Raw genomic sequence first — 18,604 nt, forward strand, 5'->3', positions numbered from 1 at the left:
TGACTCACCCCCTATACTCGATGACATAGACAGACAGGTGCTAGACTGCCATATTACAGACAGTGAAATTTTGAATGCCATTAATAGTCTTAAATGTGGTAAATCACCTGGTCTCGATCTGGTTCTTGTGGAAATGTTGAAATGTTCAAGTTCTGAAATTCTGCCATTTCTTAGTAAATGTTTTAACAAAATATTCAATGATGGCTACTTTCCAGAAGTCTGGTCACGCTCAATTATTGTCCCAGTTCATAAAAAGGGAGATGTAAACAACCCAGACAACTACAGAGGTATATCATTAATGAGTATTTTAGGTAAAGGTTCTACATCTATTCTCAATAATAGACTTACACTGTGGGCAAACATGCACGATAAAATTCCCGAATGTCAAGCAGGATTCAGGAAGTCTTATTCCACATCAGACCATATTTTCACCATATATGCAATTATTCAGAAATGTTTATCTCGACGCAAATCTAAATTGTATGTTGCATTTGTTGATTATAAAAGGGCGTTCCACTCAGTTGATCGTTCCAAACTATGGTTTTGCCTTAGAAATGCTGGCCTGGGAGGCAAAATGTACACCATGCTTTCGTCATTGTATTCAAATATTAAATCATGTGTACGCAGTCAAGGTGGTTTATCTGATTTTTTTGATTGTCCAGTCGGTTTAAGACAAGGATGTATTATGAGCCCTATCCTGTTCTCTTTCTTCATAAACGAGTTACATAATGATATTTCGCTGCAAGGTAAGCATGGTGTCCAGTTATTTCCCGACATTATTGAAATATTTATGTTACTTTTTGCAGACGATGTAATTCTAGTATCTACCTCAATTATTGCGTTACAAAACCAACTAAACATACTAGAAAGATATTCTTCAGAATGGTCGCTATCAGTAAATCTTGAAAAGACTAATATTGTTGTATTTAGAAAAGGTGGTCCCCTCTCTTCGAACGAAAAGTGGTGTTTTAATTCTAAACCCGTTAATGTCGTAAATCATTATAAATACCTCGGTGTAAAGCTTTTCTTTACTATGGACTGGACACATTGTGCTGCAGATTTAGCTCTCACAGCTAAGAAAGCACTGTTATACCTCATGTCCGTTTATAACAACGTTGGTTTCCTTACCCACAACGTGTTTTTCAAATTATTTGATGTACAAATTCAGCCTATTCTTTTGTACGGTTCCGAAATATGGGGCTTCCAACCTTTCCAAGCGCTTGAAAAGATACACTTACTGGCCTGCAAGAAATTTTAGGCGTTACACAATCTACCCCTAACGACATGGTATATGGAGAATGTGGCAGATTTCCAGTTTTCATTAATGCCCAAATTAGATGCTTAAAATACTGGCTAAAGATAGTACAAATGCATGATCACCGTCTCCCGAAAATTTCCTACAATATGCTTCTACATTTAGACAGTAACGGCAAAGAAACTTGGGCGTCCCATATAAAGAACCTTTGTTCTAAAGGTTTTGGTATCGTCTGGTTAAACCAAGGCGTAGGTAATGTCAATGCTTTCCTGAACCAGTTTAGAGATCGCTGTATATGTATTTTTCAACAAGAATGGCACTCGAGGTTAGAAGAAAGCTCCCGTTTTGATTGTTACAGACAGTTTCAGTCCCTTTTAGAACCAGAAAGATATTTATCCCTCGTGACTACAAAGAATCTGAGACTGCTACTTGTAAAGTTTAGATTGGGGCTATTAGATTTAAAAGTAAATGAAGGAAGAAGACTTTCCATTGATAGAAATTATAGATCATGTCCATTTTGTAAAAAAGGCATTGAAGACGAATTACATTTTCTTGTTGAATGTCCAGCCTATGATAAAATCCGTTTTATGATTATCTCCGTAACTGTATTACAATCAGAAGTAATAATGCAGCATTTTACAAAATTGTTTCCTCATGCGATGTCTCCATTTTAAAGATTATCACTGTATATCCATCATGCTATTATGTTAAGAAAACAATTGTTATCCTCCTAAATGAGAACCTTCTTTGTAACCGCTGTATATGGGCCGGTGGCCTTACATACAAATAAACATATTTTGACTTTGACTTTGAGGTACTGTTCCACTAGTCGTTTGTCACCCCTCGGCGTGAAGCGTGAAAATAGCACAATAATACATGATGGTTTCTTAAACAACATTTTCCGCGATCGATCATAAACGTCAGATTTCAGATCCTGTTGGGTACAGAGGTTTCAGGACCACGTGTCCTATTTATGTTTTGGGCACTTATCCCTTTTTATTTAATCATTCATCGTTCTCATTTGAACCCAAACGGACTATAGCTCATATCTGCTCCCGACCCCAACCACCGTCTGCGACATTGTTCCTGGTTTTGCTTTTGAGACGACCACTCCTACTTGTGATAGTGAGACTTCATGGTAGCTACATCCTTAATAGTTTCAGTGTTAAAAATATCATGTTGTTACGTCAGGTATCGTTTATAATGAAACTAAGTCTAATTTCAAAGTGAGCATTTAAAAGTGTCCTTTGTAATACAATATCCTCGCACACTAATTTGCATAAAGCCATGGTCTGTTCCAAATAAGTCGTTCCAAGTACTTAACAACCCCGCATTGCTCATTTCTGCACTAATCTCTCTTCAGTAAAGATCTTTTTCTACGTTTCCTATCTCCCTACCACTGAGACTGTAGTTAACTACATAAATTGTAGATATAAATGTTTGTTTTCTTTGATTGGTATTCTAGAAGATGGGTAGATGAAGAATGAGGACTATTTATATGGATATACAACTTCTTTATTCTGTATAGGCGACGTTTCGACATAGATTCTAATGTCCTTGTCAAGCGTTGAAACGTCGCCTATGCAGAATAAAGAAGTTGTATATCCATATAAATAGTCCTCATTCTTCGATATAAATGTGATAAAACATTTCTTTCTATTTCCGACAGTACTTAAGGCTTGACTTTTACATGACGTTTTCTATTTTGTATTTTGTGTTACGTTCCCGAATTATTTCAGGCGAACAACTGACTAAACTTAGCAGCATAATGTTTATGACAGGTGCCACCGGTGGGACAGGATACGTTCACCCTCACGTGAACACCTGATATCATCACTATATCTTAGTGATTTATATACACATGCTCTGTCATTGTATCGCATGGTGATAATCACTGGGTTGTCTGGTTCAGACTCGATTTGTTTCCAAACGGCATCGCACAGCTGTACTTACTGCTGAAACAAATATATGCTCATGATAGTCATCGTCGTGATATGCAGTACGACTTGCCATTGCCTGTACGTGTTACGGGTATCACCTCGATGCAGAATGTGTTGATACTGCCTGCGACTACCTGGTATCGTGACAAATTGATAGTAATCCATTACCACACTTTTATGATTTAGTCAGACTCGTCCGACAATAAGATGACAGAAGGCTATAAGATGAGCTTTTGTCGATGCACACATGAGCATAAGCTGTATACGGCGCATGGCTGAGCCAATGACAGAATTGCAACATATGTTGCATTTGACCTCCTGAATTGCACTGTGTTTTAAAATATATAATACGTCTATCACTGGTGCGTTGTATCGGAAAGCATACTTCTCTTTTCCACCATAAAGGTTTAAGCTTCCCTGGGGCCTTGAATGTTTATCAAAACGAAAATTGAGCACGGTTCGTTTGAAACTGTTTGAAATATAAGTAGAACGAACATGCTCGATTACAAGTCAACATGTTATGCTGCAGGTTTGGTCTGCTGGAAAATTGTTCAACAGAGTCGTCCTACAGTTATGTTGCGTGTATGTTTAGGCCGACAACGGAGATGAGGGGAATACAAAGGACAACCTTTTTCAAGTGTATTGGAAAGACATGACTGTCAGTCCGTCAGACAGAAACTTGTTTCATTTATTTTAGAAATTATATTTTGAAAGGCAGAAAGTATTTCCAACTTGTTTTTCAGTCAATCCGTGTCCCCCGTCCTACAATGACACCGGCAATATTTCTGTTGACAAACAAGAGCATTTTGAATCTTTGAAATGTAACTTCACATGTGCTAATTCCATTCAAATGATTTATTACAGTGAATGAAACTTAGCCTCTCATTTCCCTCGGTTGTTTGGTCTACTGTTATGTTTGAATAAGGCCAGGGACATAACGAATCGTGACAAGGTATTGTTTAAATCATCCTGACGTCGCGCGTCGGCTCTGTATGCAGCATTGGTAACAGGAGTCGTAGTTGTGGTAGTTGTAGCAGTAGTAGTCGTAGTTCTAGTCGTTCACTACTCGCGTTGTTGCTGGGATCTTATGTGGATACATCTCGCGTTCAAATACAACACTGTTTTGTTAACATGGATAAATGCTTGAGAGCATGAGTGAGGGTGTTAATGGCAAAGCCAATGTAAATCGTATTTCTGCCGTATCGCCGACGACAGTTGGATATTGAGATAATGTCCGAAGCGGCACAAGTGGATTCATGTATGGTGCTAGGAGTAGCACGAACACCGGTCATCAGTCAATCAGTCAATCATTGGATCAACTAAAACCCCCACCTCGCTATTTCCACAGATACAAGAGAGGCGCCATCTTCCCAAACGTTTGTCCTCGGGGGAGCTCCGTACAGTGTTCCATCAATCAGCGGCGTGTGAATATGGACCCCAGCTCCAGCACGACCTACACCCTCCCCCCAGCCGACCAGCACGACCCCCTCGAGCCGGAGTTTGAGCCGCCCAACACTAGGGTTTGTGTTGATCAGCAGAAGTACGAGAGACCGTCAATATGGCGGCAACTGTGGGGGATCCGCAACGTGCTTGTGGTTCTGCTGACTCCCATCATCCTGCTGCCGCTCCCCCTAGCTGCTGACGACCCGGTAAGTATCTTCAGCAGCTTGGTGGCGGATTCTAACAGTGTCAAACCATCAACTTTATTGACTTAGTTTGTAAAAGTTCCAAGAAATGCAGACATGAGACACCTGTCACCCCAGTGTCACATTACTTAGAGGACGTGGGTCGGCATTCTAATGGCAATGCTACTTGTAGGAGTCTGTGTCCTCGCATAATCACGTATAGTCCATTTGTCTTCATTTTGGACCGATGAATTGCTCACTAACACAAAATCTAATAATTGCAACAAAACCAAATTTTGCACAGTCACATGAATTCGACAGACCAACTCTGATGATTTGTCTCATAATTTTGGACACACGAATAAGAAAAGTTGTTTAACAAACGATCATTATTTTGATGTCACTTTTCGCTGTTTCATACGAGGGAGAACCACTTACTGGTAGAACAGCCAGGTAATCAACAAGGGTGTGCAGTGCAATTTCAATTTCACACGTACAGACTGTACAACTCGCACACCTGGCTGTTCTACCAGCAAGTGGTTCTCCCTCGTATGAAACAGCGAAAAGTGACAACAAAATAATGAAACAACTTTTTGTTTTGTTGCAATTTTTAGGTTTTGTTTTAGTGAGATATTCATCGGTCCAAAATGAAGTCAAACGGACTATAGTTATACTAGAGCTATACTGGACTAGGGCGTGGACAGTACAAGCCGGACAGTTTGTACTGGAGACCGTGCATGTTAATTCAAACAAAGAAAGTAGCAGTCAATGATGGTCAACTTGAATCTTCTTCTTCTTCAGAAAACGCAATGTGCCTACGTGGTACTAGTGATGGCCGTGTTCTGGATCACGGAGGCAGTACCCATCGCAGCCACATCCCTCATCCCCATCTTCCTCTTCCCAATGATGGGGCTACTTTCAGCCAGGACGGTGTCAGCAACATACCTCAACGTGAGTGCATGCAGCATACCTCACTCACAGAAACATACCTCACTGACAGTCACATACCTCACTGACAGTAGCATACCTCATTGACAGTAACATACCACACTGACAGTAACATACCACACTGACAGTAACATACCACACTGACAGTAACATACCTCACTGACAGTAACATACCTCACTGACAGTAACATACCTCACTGACAGTCACATACCTCACTGACAGTAACATACCACACTGACAGTAACATACCACACTGACAGTAACATACCACACTGACAGTAACATACCTCACTGACAGTAACATACCTCACTGACAGTCACATACCTCACTGACAGTAACATACCACACTGACAGTAACATACCTCACTGACAGTAACATACCTCACTGACAGTAACATACCTCACTGACAGTCACATACCTCACTGACAGTAACATACCACACTGACAGTAACATACCTCACTGACAGTAGCATACCTCACTGACAGTAACATACCTCACTGACAGTAGCATACCTTACTGACAGCAGCATACCTCACTCACAGAAACATACCTCACTGACAGTAGAATACCTCACTCACAGAAACATACCTCACTGACAGTAGCATACCTCACTGCCAGTAACTTACCTCACTGACAGTAACATACCACACTGACAGTAACATACCTCACTGACAGTAACATACCTCACTGACAGTAGCATACCTCATTGACAGTAACATACCACACTGACAGTAACATACCACACTGACAGTAACATACCACACTGACAGTAACATACCTCACTGACAGTAACATACCTCACTGACAGTAACATACCTCACTGACAGTCACATACCTCACTGACAGTAACATACCACACTGACAGTAACATACCTCACTGACAGTAACATACCTCACTGACAGTAACATACCTCACTGACAGTCACATACCTCACTGACAGTAACATACCACACTGACAGTAACATACCTCACTGACAGTAGCATACCTCACTGACAGTAACATACCTCACTGACAGTAGCATACCTTACTGACAGCAGCATACCTCACTCACAGAAACATACCTCACTGACAGTAGAATACCTCACTGACAGTAACATACCACACTGACAGTAACATACCTCGCTGACAGCAGCATACCTCACTCACAGAAACATACCTCACTGACAGTAGCATACCTCACTGCCAGTAACTTACCTCACTGACAGTAACATACCTCACTGACAGTAACATACCACACTGACAGTAACATACCACACTTACAGTAACATAGTAACATACCACACTGACAGTAACATACCACACTGACAGTAACATACCTCACTGACAGTAACATACCTCACTGACAGTAACATACCACACTGACAGTAACATATACACCTCAACGTGAGTGCATGCAGCATACCTCACGGACAGTAACATACCTCAGTTTTATCTTAATAGATTGTTGAGGGAAAGAGTTTGATGAATAACAGCATCAGTGTTTGGCATTGAAGCAGTAACTGAGTGAATTTAGTTTTACGCCACACTCAGCAATATTCCAGCTATATGGCGGCGATCTGTAAATAATCGAGTCCGGACCAGACAATCCGGTGATCAACAGCATGAGCATCGATCTGCGCAATTGGGATACGATGACATGCGTCAACCAAGTCATCAAACCTGACCACCCGATCCCGTAAACTAGTCGCCTCTTACGACAAGCATGGGTAACTGAAGATCAATATTCTAACCCGGACCTTCACGGGTGGCACTGAAACAGATACAGCGGGTAAGCATATATCTTACCCCGCAGTGCTTCAAGCAGCTATTGACATATAGAGACGACTGAGTACACGGACCAGTGGACGACATTGTAAGAGTGTCAATTGCAAGAGTGTGTCTGAAGTAGCTTCATCACAACATACACCCGTGACAACGGAATAGGTGGTTATGCTTTCTGTTTTTTTAGCGTGGGTCTAAGTTTAAGTTTATCAGAGATACAGAAGATCAATGTTTCCTCGTTTATTTCTAGTTACGAATTAGGAATTGTATTGTACTCTGTATTTTCCAGGACACCTCAGTGTTATTTCTCGGAGGCCTCATTGTGGCAGTTGCCATAGAAACATGGGATCTTCACAAACGGATAGCACTCGGAGTTTTGATGCTGGTTGGCTCAGAACCAAGATGGTTGGAATGTTTTTTGACAAATTATTATCTGTGCCCTTTCATGTTTACAACATGCAGAGCATTTATTGATGTTCACATTCAGTATACAGATTTAACGTTTTTAGGGATCAGCGATATCTCACACTCAGATATATTAATGATATCTTTAAACTGTTATTGCCTTTCCTTTAATTTTTTGTATATGTATTTAAAAAAAGCAACCAAAAACAAATAGGGGTTATCATAAATTGTGCGCCGCCATAATGTCCAACCTTCACCTTATGTTGAATATTTCGTCCTCGAATAATTTACCAGATGATTGAATTCACAACATATTCATGTGTTATTATGTTTTGATCAATTATAGTTGTATTGTTACTTGTTGTCTTAAAGAAAACAGTCAAAATGGAGAATACGATCATTCTACTGTCCGTAATGATGCATGTAAATTTGACTGTTTAAATTGTTGGAAGTACAAAAGACTGATCGACTGAGTATATGCTTCAGGCTGATGGCAGGTCTGATGGCGGTCACGTGGTTCCTGTCCATGTGGATCTCCAACACCGCTACCACCGCCATGATGATTCCCATAGTGCAAGCAGTCTTGCAGCAACTGAGGACTTCCGGTCATGGCGACCAGAAGCGGTCGCAACTGGATGTGGGAGAGGGTACGGCCAATATATTCACATTTACGGGTAGCGTTATAAATACTTGCTGTGGACGTGTAAAACAAAGGGTGGAGACAGCTTCTCTGAGCAATGCACTCTTTGATTGTGTTCACTCTTAGGACAAGCATTGGTTGCTGGGGATCTGGCACCGGAACGCACACGGAATGGGGTATCCGATCCAGTGATGCTGCTCTCTATATCCCGGAAACATCGTTGATTGGCATTCTAGAAGTTGGGATGACGAATGAGGACAAATGTATGGATACACAACTTCTGAATTCTGTATAGGCGAGGTTTCGATATATCCTGTCACCACTTGCTTGATAACGACATTAGAATCTATGTCAAAACCTCGAAATTGTCCTCATTCTTTATATCCCGGAAACCCCCTCAAATAGAGGTATCCGGTATAGCCGCTGCTCATACCCCAGAACCCACTCAATCTAGGGTATCCAGTGACGCCACTGTCTATACCAGGAACCCACTCTGAACGGGGTATGCGGCTGTACTGCTGCCGTTCAACCATAACCCAGTCGGCACGGGTATCAGGAACAGTTTCTGTGGCGGCGAACCTTCTACCATTCATCACCATGTTTGTAAACCCGCAGGGGAGTTTGGTCACATGTTCCGTATCCGTTGTCATGCATGCGTCTTACGATGAACGATTTCAATGATAAATATTACATTTATTTGGGGACATCGAATAAATACATTTATGCGCATTCTGTTGTCATACATGCATGGTGTGGTCAGATCACTCTGTTGTCATACATGCATGGTGTGGTCAGATCATTGTGTTGTCATACATGCATGGTGTGGTCAGATCATTGTGTTGTCATACATGCATGGTGTGGTCAGACCATTGTGTTGTCATACATGCATGTTGTGGTCAGATCATTGTGTTGTCATACATGCATGGTGTGGTCAGATCATTGTGTTGTCATACATGCATGGTGTGGTCAGATCATTGTGTTGTCATACATGCATGGTGTGGTCAGATCATTGTGTTGTCATACATGCATGGTGTGGTCAGATCATTGTGTTGTCATACATGCATGGTGTGGTCAGATCATTGTGTTGTCATACATGCATGGTGTGGTCAGATCACTCTGTTGTCATACATGCATGGTGTGGTCAGATCACTCTGTTGTCATACATGCATGGTGTGGTCAGATCACTCTGTTGTCATACATGCATGGTGTGGTCAGATCATTGTGTTGTCATACATGCATGGTGTGGTCAGATCATTGTGTTGTCATACATGCATGGTGTGGTCAGATCATTGTGTTGTCATACATGCATGGTGTGGTCAGATCATTCTGTTGTCATACTTGCATGGTGTGGTCAGATCATTGTGTTGTCATACATGCATGGTGTGGTCAGATCATTCTGTTGTCGTACATGCATGATGTGGTCAGATCATTCTGTTGTCATACATGCATGGTGTGGTCAGATCATTGTGTTGTCATACATGCATGGTGTGGTCAGATCATTGCGTTGTCATACATGCATGGTGTGGTCAGATCATTCTGTTGTCATACTTGCATGGTGTGGTCAGATCATTGTGTTGTCATACTTGCATGGTGTGGTCAGATCAATGTGTTGTCATACATGCATGGTGTGGTCAGATCATTGTTTTGTCATACATGCATGGAGTGGTCAGATCATTGCAAGCGTCAGAACCGGGCAATAACGTTCCCCATCTTCAACAGGAAACGATTGCTTCCAAATGGAGATGACGCCAACTGGCGATGACGCAAAGATGCCCGTCGATGACGTAACAAAAGTAGACGTCGCCAGTAACGTCACAAAGGGTCAGCCAGTGGGAGCAACACCGGAACAGCACAGCAGGTATGTAGGGTGGAACCACCTATACACCTTTACAGTCTTCGCAATGCATGGTATAATCACACAACCAGTTCTATCGTGACAGGGCCGATCAGTTTTCCTGTGCTTATGCTGATATAAAAGTGATTCACCTCAGCTTTTAATGTCAAGGCGTTAAACAACACTGGTTTGTCTTCCTATGTTTAATCTTCCAAGGTACTGCTCTGTGTAACGATCTCAATCACTGGATAATTTACAGGCAGCCGTCCTTCTGTACTTGGTATATTGTCGACCGAGCGGAACACAACAAACAAAATAGCATCATCGCAATCTTCATAAGTTGTTGTCGCACGAGACGACCTTGTAAGGACGCCATTGTTTGCTGCAGCGTTAGCTGACCAGCTGTCACCTCTCGCTTTGCTTCACACTGTACATTCACATTGTTGAACTGTGAACAAAAAACATTCCCTTTACAGTGAGTGAGTTTAGTTTTACGCCGCACTCAGCAATATTCCAGCTATATGGCGGCGGTCTATAAATAATCGAGTCTGGACCAGACAATCCAGTGATCAACAGCATGAGCATCGATCTGCGCAATTGGTAACCGATGATATGTATCAACCAAGTCAGCGAGCCTGACCACCCGATCCCGTTAGTCGCCTCTTACGACAAGCGTCGCCTTTTGTGGCAAGCATGGGTTCTACCCCGGATCTTCACGGGTCCTTTCCCCTTACAAGCAATGAATGTCCAAATGAGAAAGTCGCCATAATATTTACTTAGTGTATATAGAAATTGTTATATTTAGGATTACACTTTGTGTATGTGTTACATCTGACCACTTTCTACATGGCATTGTGCATCTTTGAGACATACAGTGTTGAAGGATACTGCACTGTGTCATTGGTGATGGAGGTTCTACAGGCTAAGGGCAACTTGGAACAGAATGAGGACCATTAAATGACTTTCATAAAATCATAAACGATAAATACAAGTAGCTTTAATGCACCACGGGAATGTATTTACCATCCATAAGGTTGTCAGACCCTGTAAAATACCACGGGAATGTATTTACCATCCATAAGGTTGTCAGACCCTGTAATGAACCACGGGAATGTATTTACCATCCATAAGGTTGTCAGACCCTGTACTGCACCACGGGAATGTATTTATCATCCATAAGGTTGTCAGACGCTGTAATGCACCACGGGAATGTACTTACCATCCATAAGGTTGTCAGGCCATGTAATGCACCACGGGAATGTATTTATCATCCATAAGGTTGTCAGGCCCTGTAATGCACCACGGGAATGTATTTACCATCCATAAGGTTGTCGGACCCTGTAATGCACCACGGGAATGTATTTACCATGCATAAGGTTGTCAGGCACTAGGCCTGTAATGCGCCACGGGAATGTATTTACCATCCATAAGGTTGCCAGGCCCTGTAATGAACCACGGGAATGTATTCACCATGCATATGGTTGTCAGGCCTTGTAATGCACCACGGGCATGTATTTACCATCCATAAGGTTGTCAGGCCTTGTAATGCACCACGGGAATGTATTTACCATCCATAAGGTTGTCAGACCCTGTAATGCACCCCGAAAAATGTATTTACCATGCATAAGGTTGTCAGGCCCTGTAATGCACCACGGGAATGTATTTACCATGCATAAGTTTGTCAGACCCTGTAATGCACCACGGGCATGTATTTACCATCCATAAGGTTGTCAGGCCATGTAATGCACCGAGGCAATGTATTTACCATCCATAAGGTTGTCAGACCCTGTAATGAACCACGAGAATGCATTAACCATCCATAATGTTGTCAAGCCCTAGGCCTGTAATGCGCCACAGGCATGTATTTACCATCCATAAGGTTGCCAGGCCCTGTAATGCACCACGGGAATGTATTTACCATGCATATGGTTGTCAGACCCTGTAATGCACCACGGGAATGTATTTACCATGCATAAGGTTGTCAGGCCCAGTAATGCACCACGGGAATGTATTTACCATCCATAAGGTTGTCAGACCCTGTAATGAACCACGGGAATGTATTTCACATCCATAAGGTTGTCAGACCCTGTAATGCACCACGGGAATGTATTTACCATCCATAAGGTTGTCAGACCCTGTAATGTACCACGGGAATGTATTTACCATCCATAAGGTTGTCAGACCCTATAATGAACCACGGGAATATATTTCACATCCATAAGGTTGTCAGACCCTGTATTGCACCATGGGAATATATTTACCATCCATAAGGTTGTCAGACCCTGTAATGCACCACGGGAATGTATTTACCATCCATAAGGTTGTCAGACCCTGTAATGCACCACGGGAATATATTTACCATCCATAAGGTTGTCAGACCCTGTAATGCACCACGGGCATGTATTTACTACCCATAAGGTTGTCAGACCCTGTAATGAACCACGGGAATGTATTTACCATCCATAAGGTTGTCAGACCCTGTAATGAACCACGGGAATGTATTTACCATCCATAAGGTTGTCAGGACCTGTAATGCACCACGGGAATGTATTTACCATCCATAAGGTTGTCAGACCCTTTAATGCACCACGGGAATGTATTTACCATCCATAAGGTTGTCAGACCCTGTAATGCACCACGGGAATATATTTACCATCCATAAGGTTGTCAGACTCTGCATATGGCTGCCAGACACGATGCTCGGTTACTCTGATAAATGACAGGATCCGCTGCTTAATGAAGTTGATTAAAGCATGAAATAACCAAACGTTTGGTTCTGGGTTGGGGTGGGGTTTGGTTCTGGGTTGGGGTGGGGTATGCAAAACAAAGAGATGTTGCTCTTTCAATAAAGAATAGAAAAAGAAAGGTGGAATTACTGGGGCGGATACAGCTTTTGAGAAAGGGGGATGAAGCGTTTCCCCCTCACGCCAAAGGGCTCGGTTCGATTTCATACATCGGTACAACGTGTGAACCCTATTCCTGGTGTCCCATCCGTGATATTGCTGGAATATTGCTAAAAGCAGCGTAAAACCATACTCACTACTACTCGGAATGCCTGCCTTGTTCCAGATCGGCCCGGACAAAGGCAGATCACGAAGAAGAAGCCAAACACCTGCGCATGTGCAAAGCGATGTCTTTGAGTATTTGTTATGCTGCGAATATTGGTGGAATAGGAAGTCTCACGGGAACTGGTCCAAATCTCGTGCTGAAGGGACAGTCTGACATGTAAGTTTCACTGTTCTGTTTGTCTTTAACAATGTAGAATGTCCTGTTGATATACAATGTTAATTGATATCAATATGTTATATACTTATACATATCTGATGGCTAAGTCAAATTTAGTTTACAGGCGAATACCTTCTGTATGTATACTCTTCAAACCAAGTAGGGGAACCTGAACTTTCAGTTTGGATAGGAAGTATATGGGTTAACAAACTTTTCAAAGTCAGACATCTTATGAACGCATAATTTTTCTTTATCACCACCCCTAAGCACAACGCATGGGATGCACGTGCACAACGCAGTAGCCCCACACACGTGTATAGAGTGTCATTCTTGATTTTGACGGTTTTCAAGGTCGATACATCACTATAAACCATTAATTTTGGCAATCATCTTGCATCACACAGTTGTTAGTGTTTGTTTCAAGCTGCATTTTTGTTTGAAAATGAAAATCGACCACATGTACATTTCACGTCATACACCATACACCACCAATGCTTTCAATCGTAAATTAAAAATGAAGTTCCCCTACCTTTTTTAAGAGTATAATGCATGTTAACATGTTCTGACTTCTGGTGTTCCCCTCTTATATTGCTAGGATATTGCTAAAAGCGGCTTAAAAATATACTCACTCACGCACTCACATATTCTGACATGTATATGCAAACATGTAATTTTAACGAGTAGTCTACTGGTCTCTGACACTGTACATAGTTGCCTCCCTTAGCGCCCAGGATCCGCTGGCTTTTGGTTCGGCTCCAACATCGCTCTGAGATCACAGTACAGATAGTTTCCAAAACATACTTAACGCCTACGAATGTGAGTTGTGTCGTTTCACAATTAAACAGGATATCACTTTCTCGCTCTCAATAAAAATAAAAAATTAATATAATTTCAGAATTTTCACTGACAACAACGCCACGTCCCCCATCACGTTCAGCACGTGGTTGGTGTACGGCGTTCCCCTCTCCATCATCGTCCTCGTCATCCTGTGGATCTGGATGCAGATCTTCTTCCTCAGATGCAGGTAACTTGTTCCAGTTAACATTTAACGACTTGATTTGGACGTGTATTTACTCAACGCTATTGTGTGTTTTTACACATGGGCTCATATCTTCTTACAGTTCTGATATTTAATCAGTTAGGTCACAGGGAACACCTAATAAGGTGGTGAAGCTAAAAGTAAATATTTCCTCCGTTGTGATGTGGCGGGATTGTTGAGGAGTTACGAAACGATTTATTCGCTCATCATATGCCCTGTACTTAAACCAAGATGCCATATGAGACGCCGAAACGTTTACACTAACATGAGCTTCTCATCCTGCCGGATACCCATTTATGGCTGTGTGAACAGAGGAGCATACGAGGTGCCACAACTAGCAACTGTCTTACAAAGCGCCACCAACTCACTCACTCATGTTTGTTTTCAGGGGTTTCTGTGGCTGTTTCTCCGGTGGCGCAAACAACGATGCCAGCCAGAGAGTTAAAGCTGTCATACGTGAAGAGTTCCGGAAACTGGGACCCGTCTCGTATGTTTTGTCCAATGTGACGAAGTAGCACACGTTCCTACCAGTACTGATAAGACGACGGTATTTCACCAGCATGTCTTAATACAACCCAGCCTTGTTTATGTGGTGGGATTATGCTTTAACGCCCTGATGTGGATTTCCAGGGGTGATACCACTTGTGACAAGTAGTTTATTTACTTGTCGTAGTGTTCAGGACCAACAAACATACATACATGACATTTACCGTTATATAGGTAAACAATCTGGTGGGTGAAGCATTCATTCACCGTATACATTTTTTGCTTTGCTTTTAGATTCGCTCAGTGGTGCATTATAATCTTCTTCGGAATTCTCGTGGTGTTATGGATCACGCGAGACTTCGGGGAGGTTCCCGGATGGGGAGAGATTTTCAGACCAAAGTAAGTGATGGTACATTTAGTGATGATGATGATGGTGATGGTGATGCCGACGTGTTCTTTGTAATTCCTGCATTCTCATTGGCTGAACTGGTCATGTGTTGTCGTATTCCCAATGAAAGTAAAAAATTAAGCCCCGCCCACCAATGCGCACTGATTTTATCACTACGGAATGCCAGGGAATGTCAGTTACAGTCGATTCCTCGTTCGCCTGGGTTACGAGAACTTTGGGTTTCGTTTCTAACTTTGTCTATCCGTTCTCATGGAGCCAGGGGCGGTGGGGTAGCCTAGTGGTTAAAGCGTTGGTTCGTCACGCCGAAGACCCGGGTTCGATTCCCCACATGGGTACATTGTGTGAAGCCAATTTATGGTGTCCCCCGCCGTGATGTTGCTGGAATATTGCTAAAAGCGGCGTAAAAGCAAACTCACTCACTCACTCATGGAACCAGTGTTTGAATCTGGCGGTTGCTGACCATTCTGTTTATTACGGACTGACCGTTGTTCGTCTCGCAACTTACTTTGATTTGACACGTCCTATGTAATTTCATTTGATTCTACTCTCCGTTGATTGGCTAATTAATTTGTGGACGTGCCAAGCAATGTGAGGAGCACCTTTAGAATTTTGCACTACGACTTCTCGTGAGGAGACATATGAAGATCCGGATTAAAACTGATCTTCAGCAACCCATGCTTGTCGTAAGAGGTGACTGACGGGATCGGGTGGTGAGGCTCACTGACTTGGTTGAAATATGTCATCGTATCCCATTTGCGTAGATCGATACGCATGTTGTTGATCACCAGATTGTCTGGTCCAGACTCATTGCTGTGAGTGCGGCGTAAAACTGAACTCATTTACTCACTCGAAAGGACAATCAGTTTTGGCAATCAGTTTTGTGAGAATTCGTCGAACCCTCGACCTTAGGAATGTCAGCCCGACAGCTAACCGACTGAGCTACTTCCACACCGATACTTTTTTGTGTAAATTATCAAAATATATGAAAATATGTAATTTAAGTCGCCTGATTCACGTCATGACACGATGTATATTCCTTGGCCTGGAGTGTTTATCAATCTTGTCATTGTTGTTTTCTTCCATGCATATGGCTGATTAGTCGCCACATGGTGTCGACGTCGGATTTATTGCAAGGTGCTTGATGTATGAATACCTCAGTATTGATAGTGGCTGGGAACACTACCGGACCAGCTGTCGTTTAGTCCCGTGGAACATCAGTATGTCACGTGGTTACATTGACAGAGTTACAGATCTGTCAATATCTAGTGCAGCGTGGAATTGGCTCGAATGAGGCACTGTCTTCATCAGCTGATGAACGTCAACAAATATACAACTTCAGTCCTGAATATTTAACGAACGGAAAAACACAGTCATTACTCAAGCATTATGACGTCACAATGGTCTGCAAAGCATAGTTTTACAACTCAATGTAGTGATACCCGTTCATGAAGCTAGTTTGGGATTATTTAAGCTCACCCTATACAAACTCTGGAACTTAAACTCTTTGTAATATTTTATTATTAGTTAGTTATAATAGTTATGATATTAATTATATTAGCGGACCTCGCGGGCAGCCTCCAAGTGATCGTGATTAGCAGCGTTGTACGCCATTGCTCTGCAGTATCCGCATGATGACTTCGTTCAACATTTGTGGTTAACGAAATACTACTTGTCACAATCATCTCACGTTTTCAGCTTCGTGTCGGACTCAACACCTGCCATATTCATCGGCTTTCTGCTCTTTGTGTGTCCCGCCAACGTCCCCAATGTTTTCTGCTTAAGAAAGCCTGAAGGTGAGAGACTTCACCGATGTGTTGGGTTATCAGAATGTCTCGCTCACATCTTTTGACACACCATTGTCTTGAACCTCCAACAGTGGGTGTATATATATATATATCTCGTCAGTTAATGACCTGCCACTATTCTGGTGGGAGGAAAAGGTACGCTGCCGCCATTATTGACAAATTGTCTTGACAAAATGACAAGGTTTTATAACATATACTATTTTATCTGTAAAGAAATGCAAAAAATAATTTCTAACCGCTTTGTTTAACATTTAGAAAATCGAATTTTAACTATTTTGGGAAGCAAGCTCAGACTCATTGAGAAGATGTTTTCGTTTTTGTTTCTTCAGTCTGGAATTCTGAATTTAAATTCACTTTCAGTGAAAAATAGTATTTGGGGCTAGTGAGAGATAGGTGTGTTTTATAACATATTATCAACAGCTGATCAGATATAAAGAGCGAGCTACGTCTTCAATGGCAGATCTGACAGGTGAACAGTTTGAACAGTGAATGGCATCCTGATTTAGCCGCATTCAGGAAACGGAGGTCGTGGCATGTCGTTTGTATTTATTGGGATAGGTCCATAAACGCGATGTTCTACGTTGTTGTGTGGGTCGATGTAGTTGCTGACATTCAATGTTTTAATTGCCAGATATCACTAAACCTAAGATCCGACCCATCCTCCGCTGGCAGGATGTCCATGAGAAGATGCCGTGGTCACTCTACCTCATCCTAGGGGCTGGATACTCCCTGGCCAGAGCCTCACAGGTAGGCAACTTGTGGTAGATCTCTACCTCATCCTAGGGGCTGGATACTCCCTGGCCAGAGCCTCACAGGTAGGCAACTTGTGGTAGATCTCTACCTCATCCTAGGGGCTGGATACTCCCTGGCCAGAGCCTCACAGGTAGGCAAGTAGTGGTAGATATCCACCTCATCCTAGCGGTGGATACTCCCTGGCCAGAACCTCACAGGTAGGCAACTTGTGGTAGATCTCCACCTCATCCTAGGGGCTGGATACTCCCTGGCCAGAGCCTCACAGGTAGGCAACTTGTAGATCACTACCTCATCCTAGGGGCTGGATACTCCCTGGCCAGAGCCTCGCAGGTAGGCAACTTGTAGATCACTACCTCATCCTAGGGGCTGGGTACTCCCTGGCCAGAGCCTCGCAGGTAGGCAACTTGTAGATCACTACCTCATCCTAGGGGCTGGATACTCCCTGGCCAGAGCCTCGCAGGTAGGCAACTTGT

General features: G+C 42.5%; 1 protein-coding gene across 1 annotated transcript in view; it reads left to right on the forward strand.

Annotated features, from left to right (window-relative positions):
- LOC124263017 (solute carrier family 13 member 2-like) overlaps nucleotides 1-18,604 on the forward strand; it is a 44,034-nt gene that overhangs the window by 7,786 nt on the left and 17,644 nt on the right. Inside the window, exons 3-13 of the mRNA XM_046697630.1 lie at nucleotides 4,544-4,844; nucleotides 5,622-5,771; nucleotides 7,825-7,940; nucleotides 8,427-8,587; nucleotides 10,300-10,438; nucleotides 13,484-13,639; nucleotides 14,535-14,663; nucleotides 15,067-15,165; nucleotides 15,459-15,563; nucleotides 17,269-17,366; nucleotides 18,010-18,125. Coding sequence (XP_046553586.1) covers nucleotides 4,626-4,844; nucleotides 5,622-5,771; nucleotides 7,825-7,940; nucleotides 8,427-8,587; nucleotides 10,300-10,438; nucleotides 13,484-13,639; nucleotides 14,535-14,663; nucleotides 15,067-15,165; nucleotides 15,459-15,563; nucleotides 17,269-17,366; nucleotides 18,010-18,125 — 1,488 coding nt within the window. The 5' untranslated portion in view covers nucleotides 4,544-4,625. The remainder of the gene's footprint in view (nucleotides 1-4,543; nucleotides 4,845-5,621; nucleotides 5,772-7,824; nucleotides 7,941-8,426; nucleotides 8,588-10,299; nucleotides 10,439-13,483; nucleotides 13,640-14,534; nucleotides 14,664-15,066; nucleotides 15,166-15,458; nucleotides 15,564-17,268; nucleotides 17,367-18,009; nucleotides 18,126-18,604) is intronic.

This window comes from Haliotis rubra, unplaced genomic scaffold (genome assembly GCF_003918875.1).
Source record: "Haliotis rubra isolate DU_JTF1 unplaced genomic scaffold, ASM391887v1 Scf865, whole genome shotgun sequence".
NCBI lineage: Eukaryota > Metazoa > Mollusca > Gastropoda > Lepetellida > Haliotidae > Haliotis > Haliotis rubra.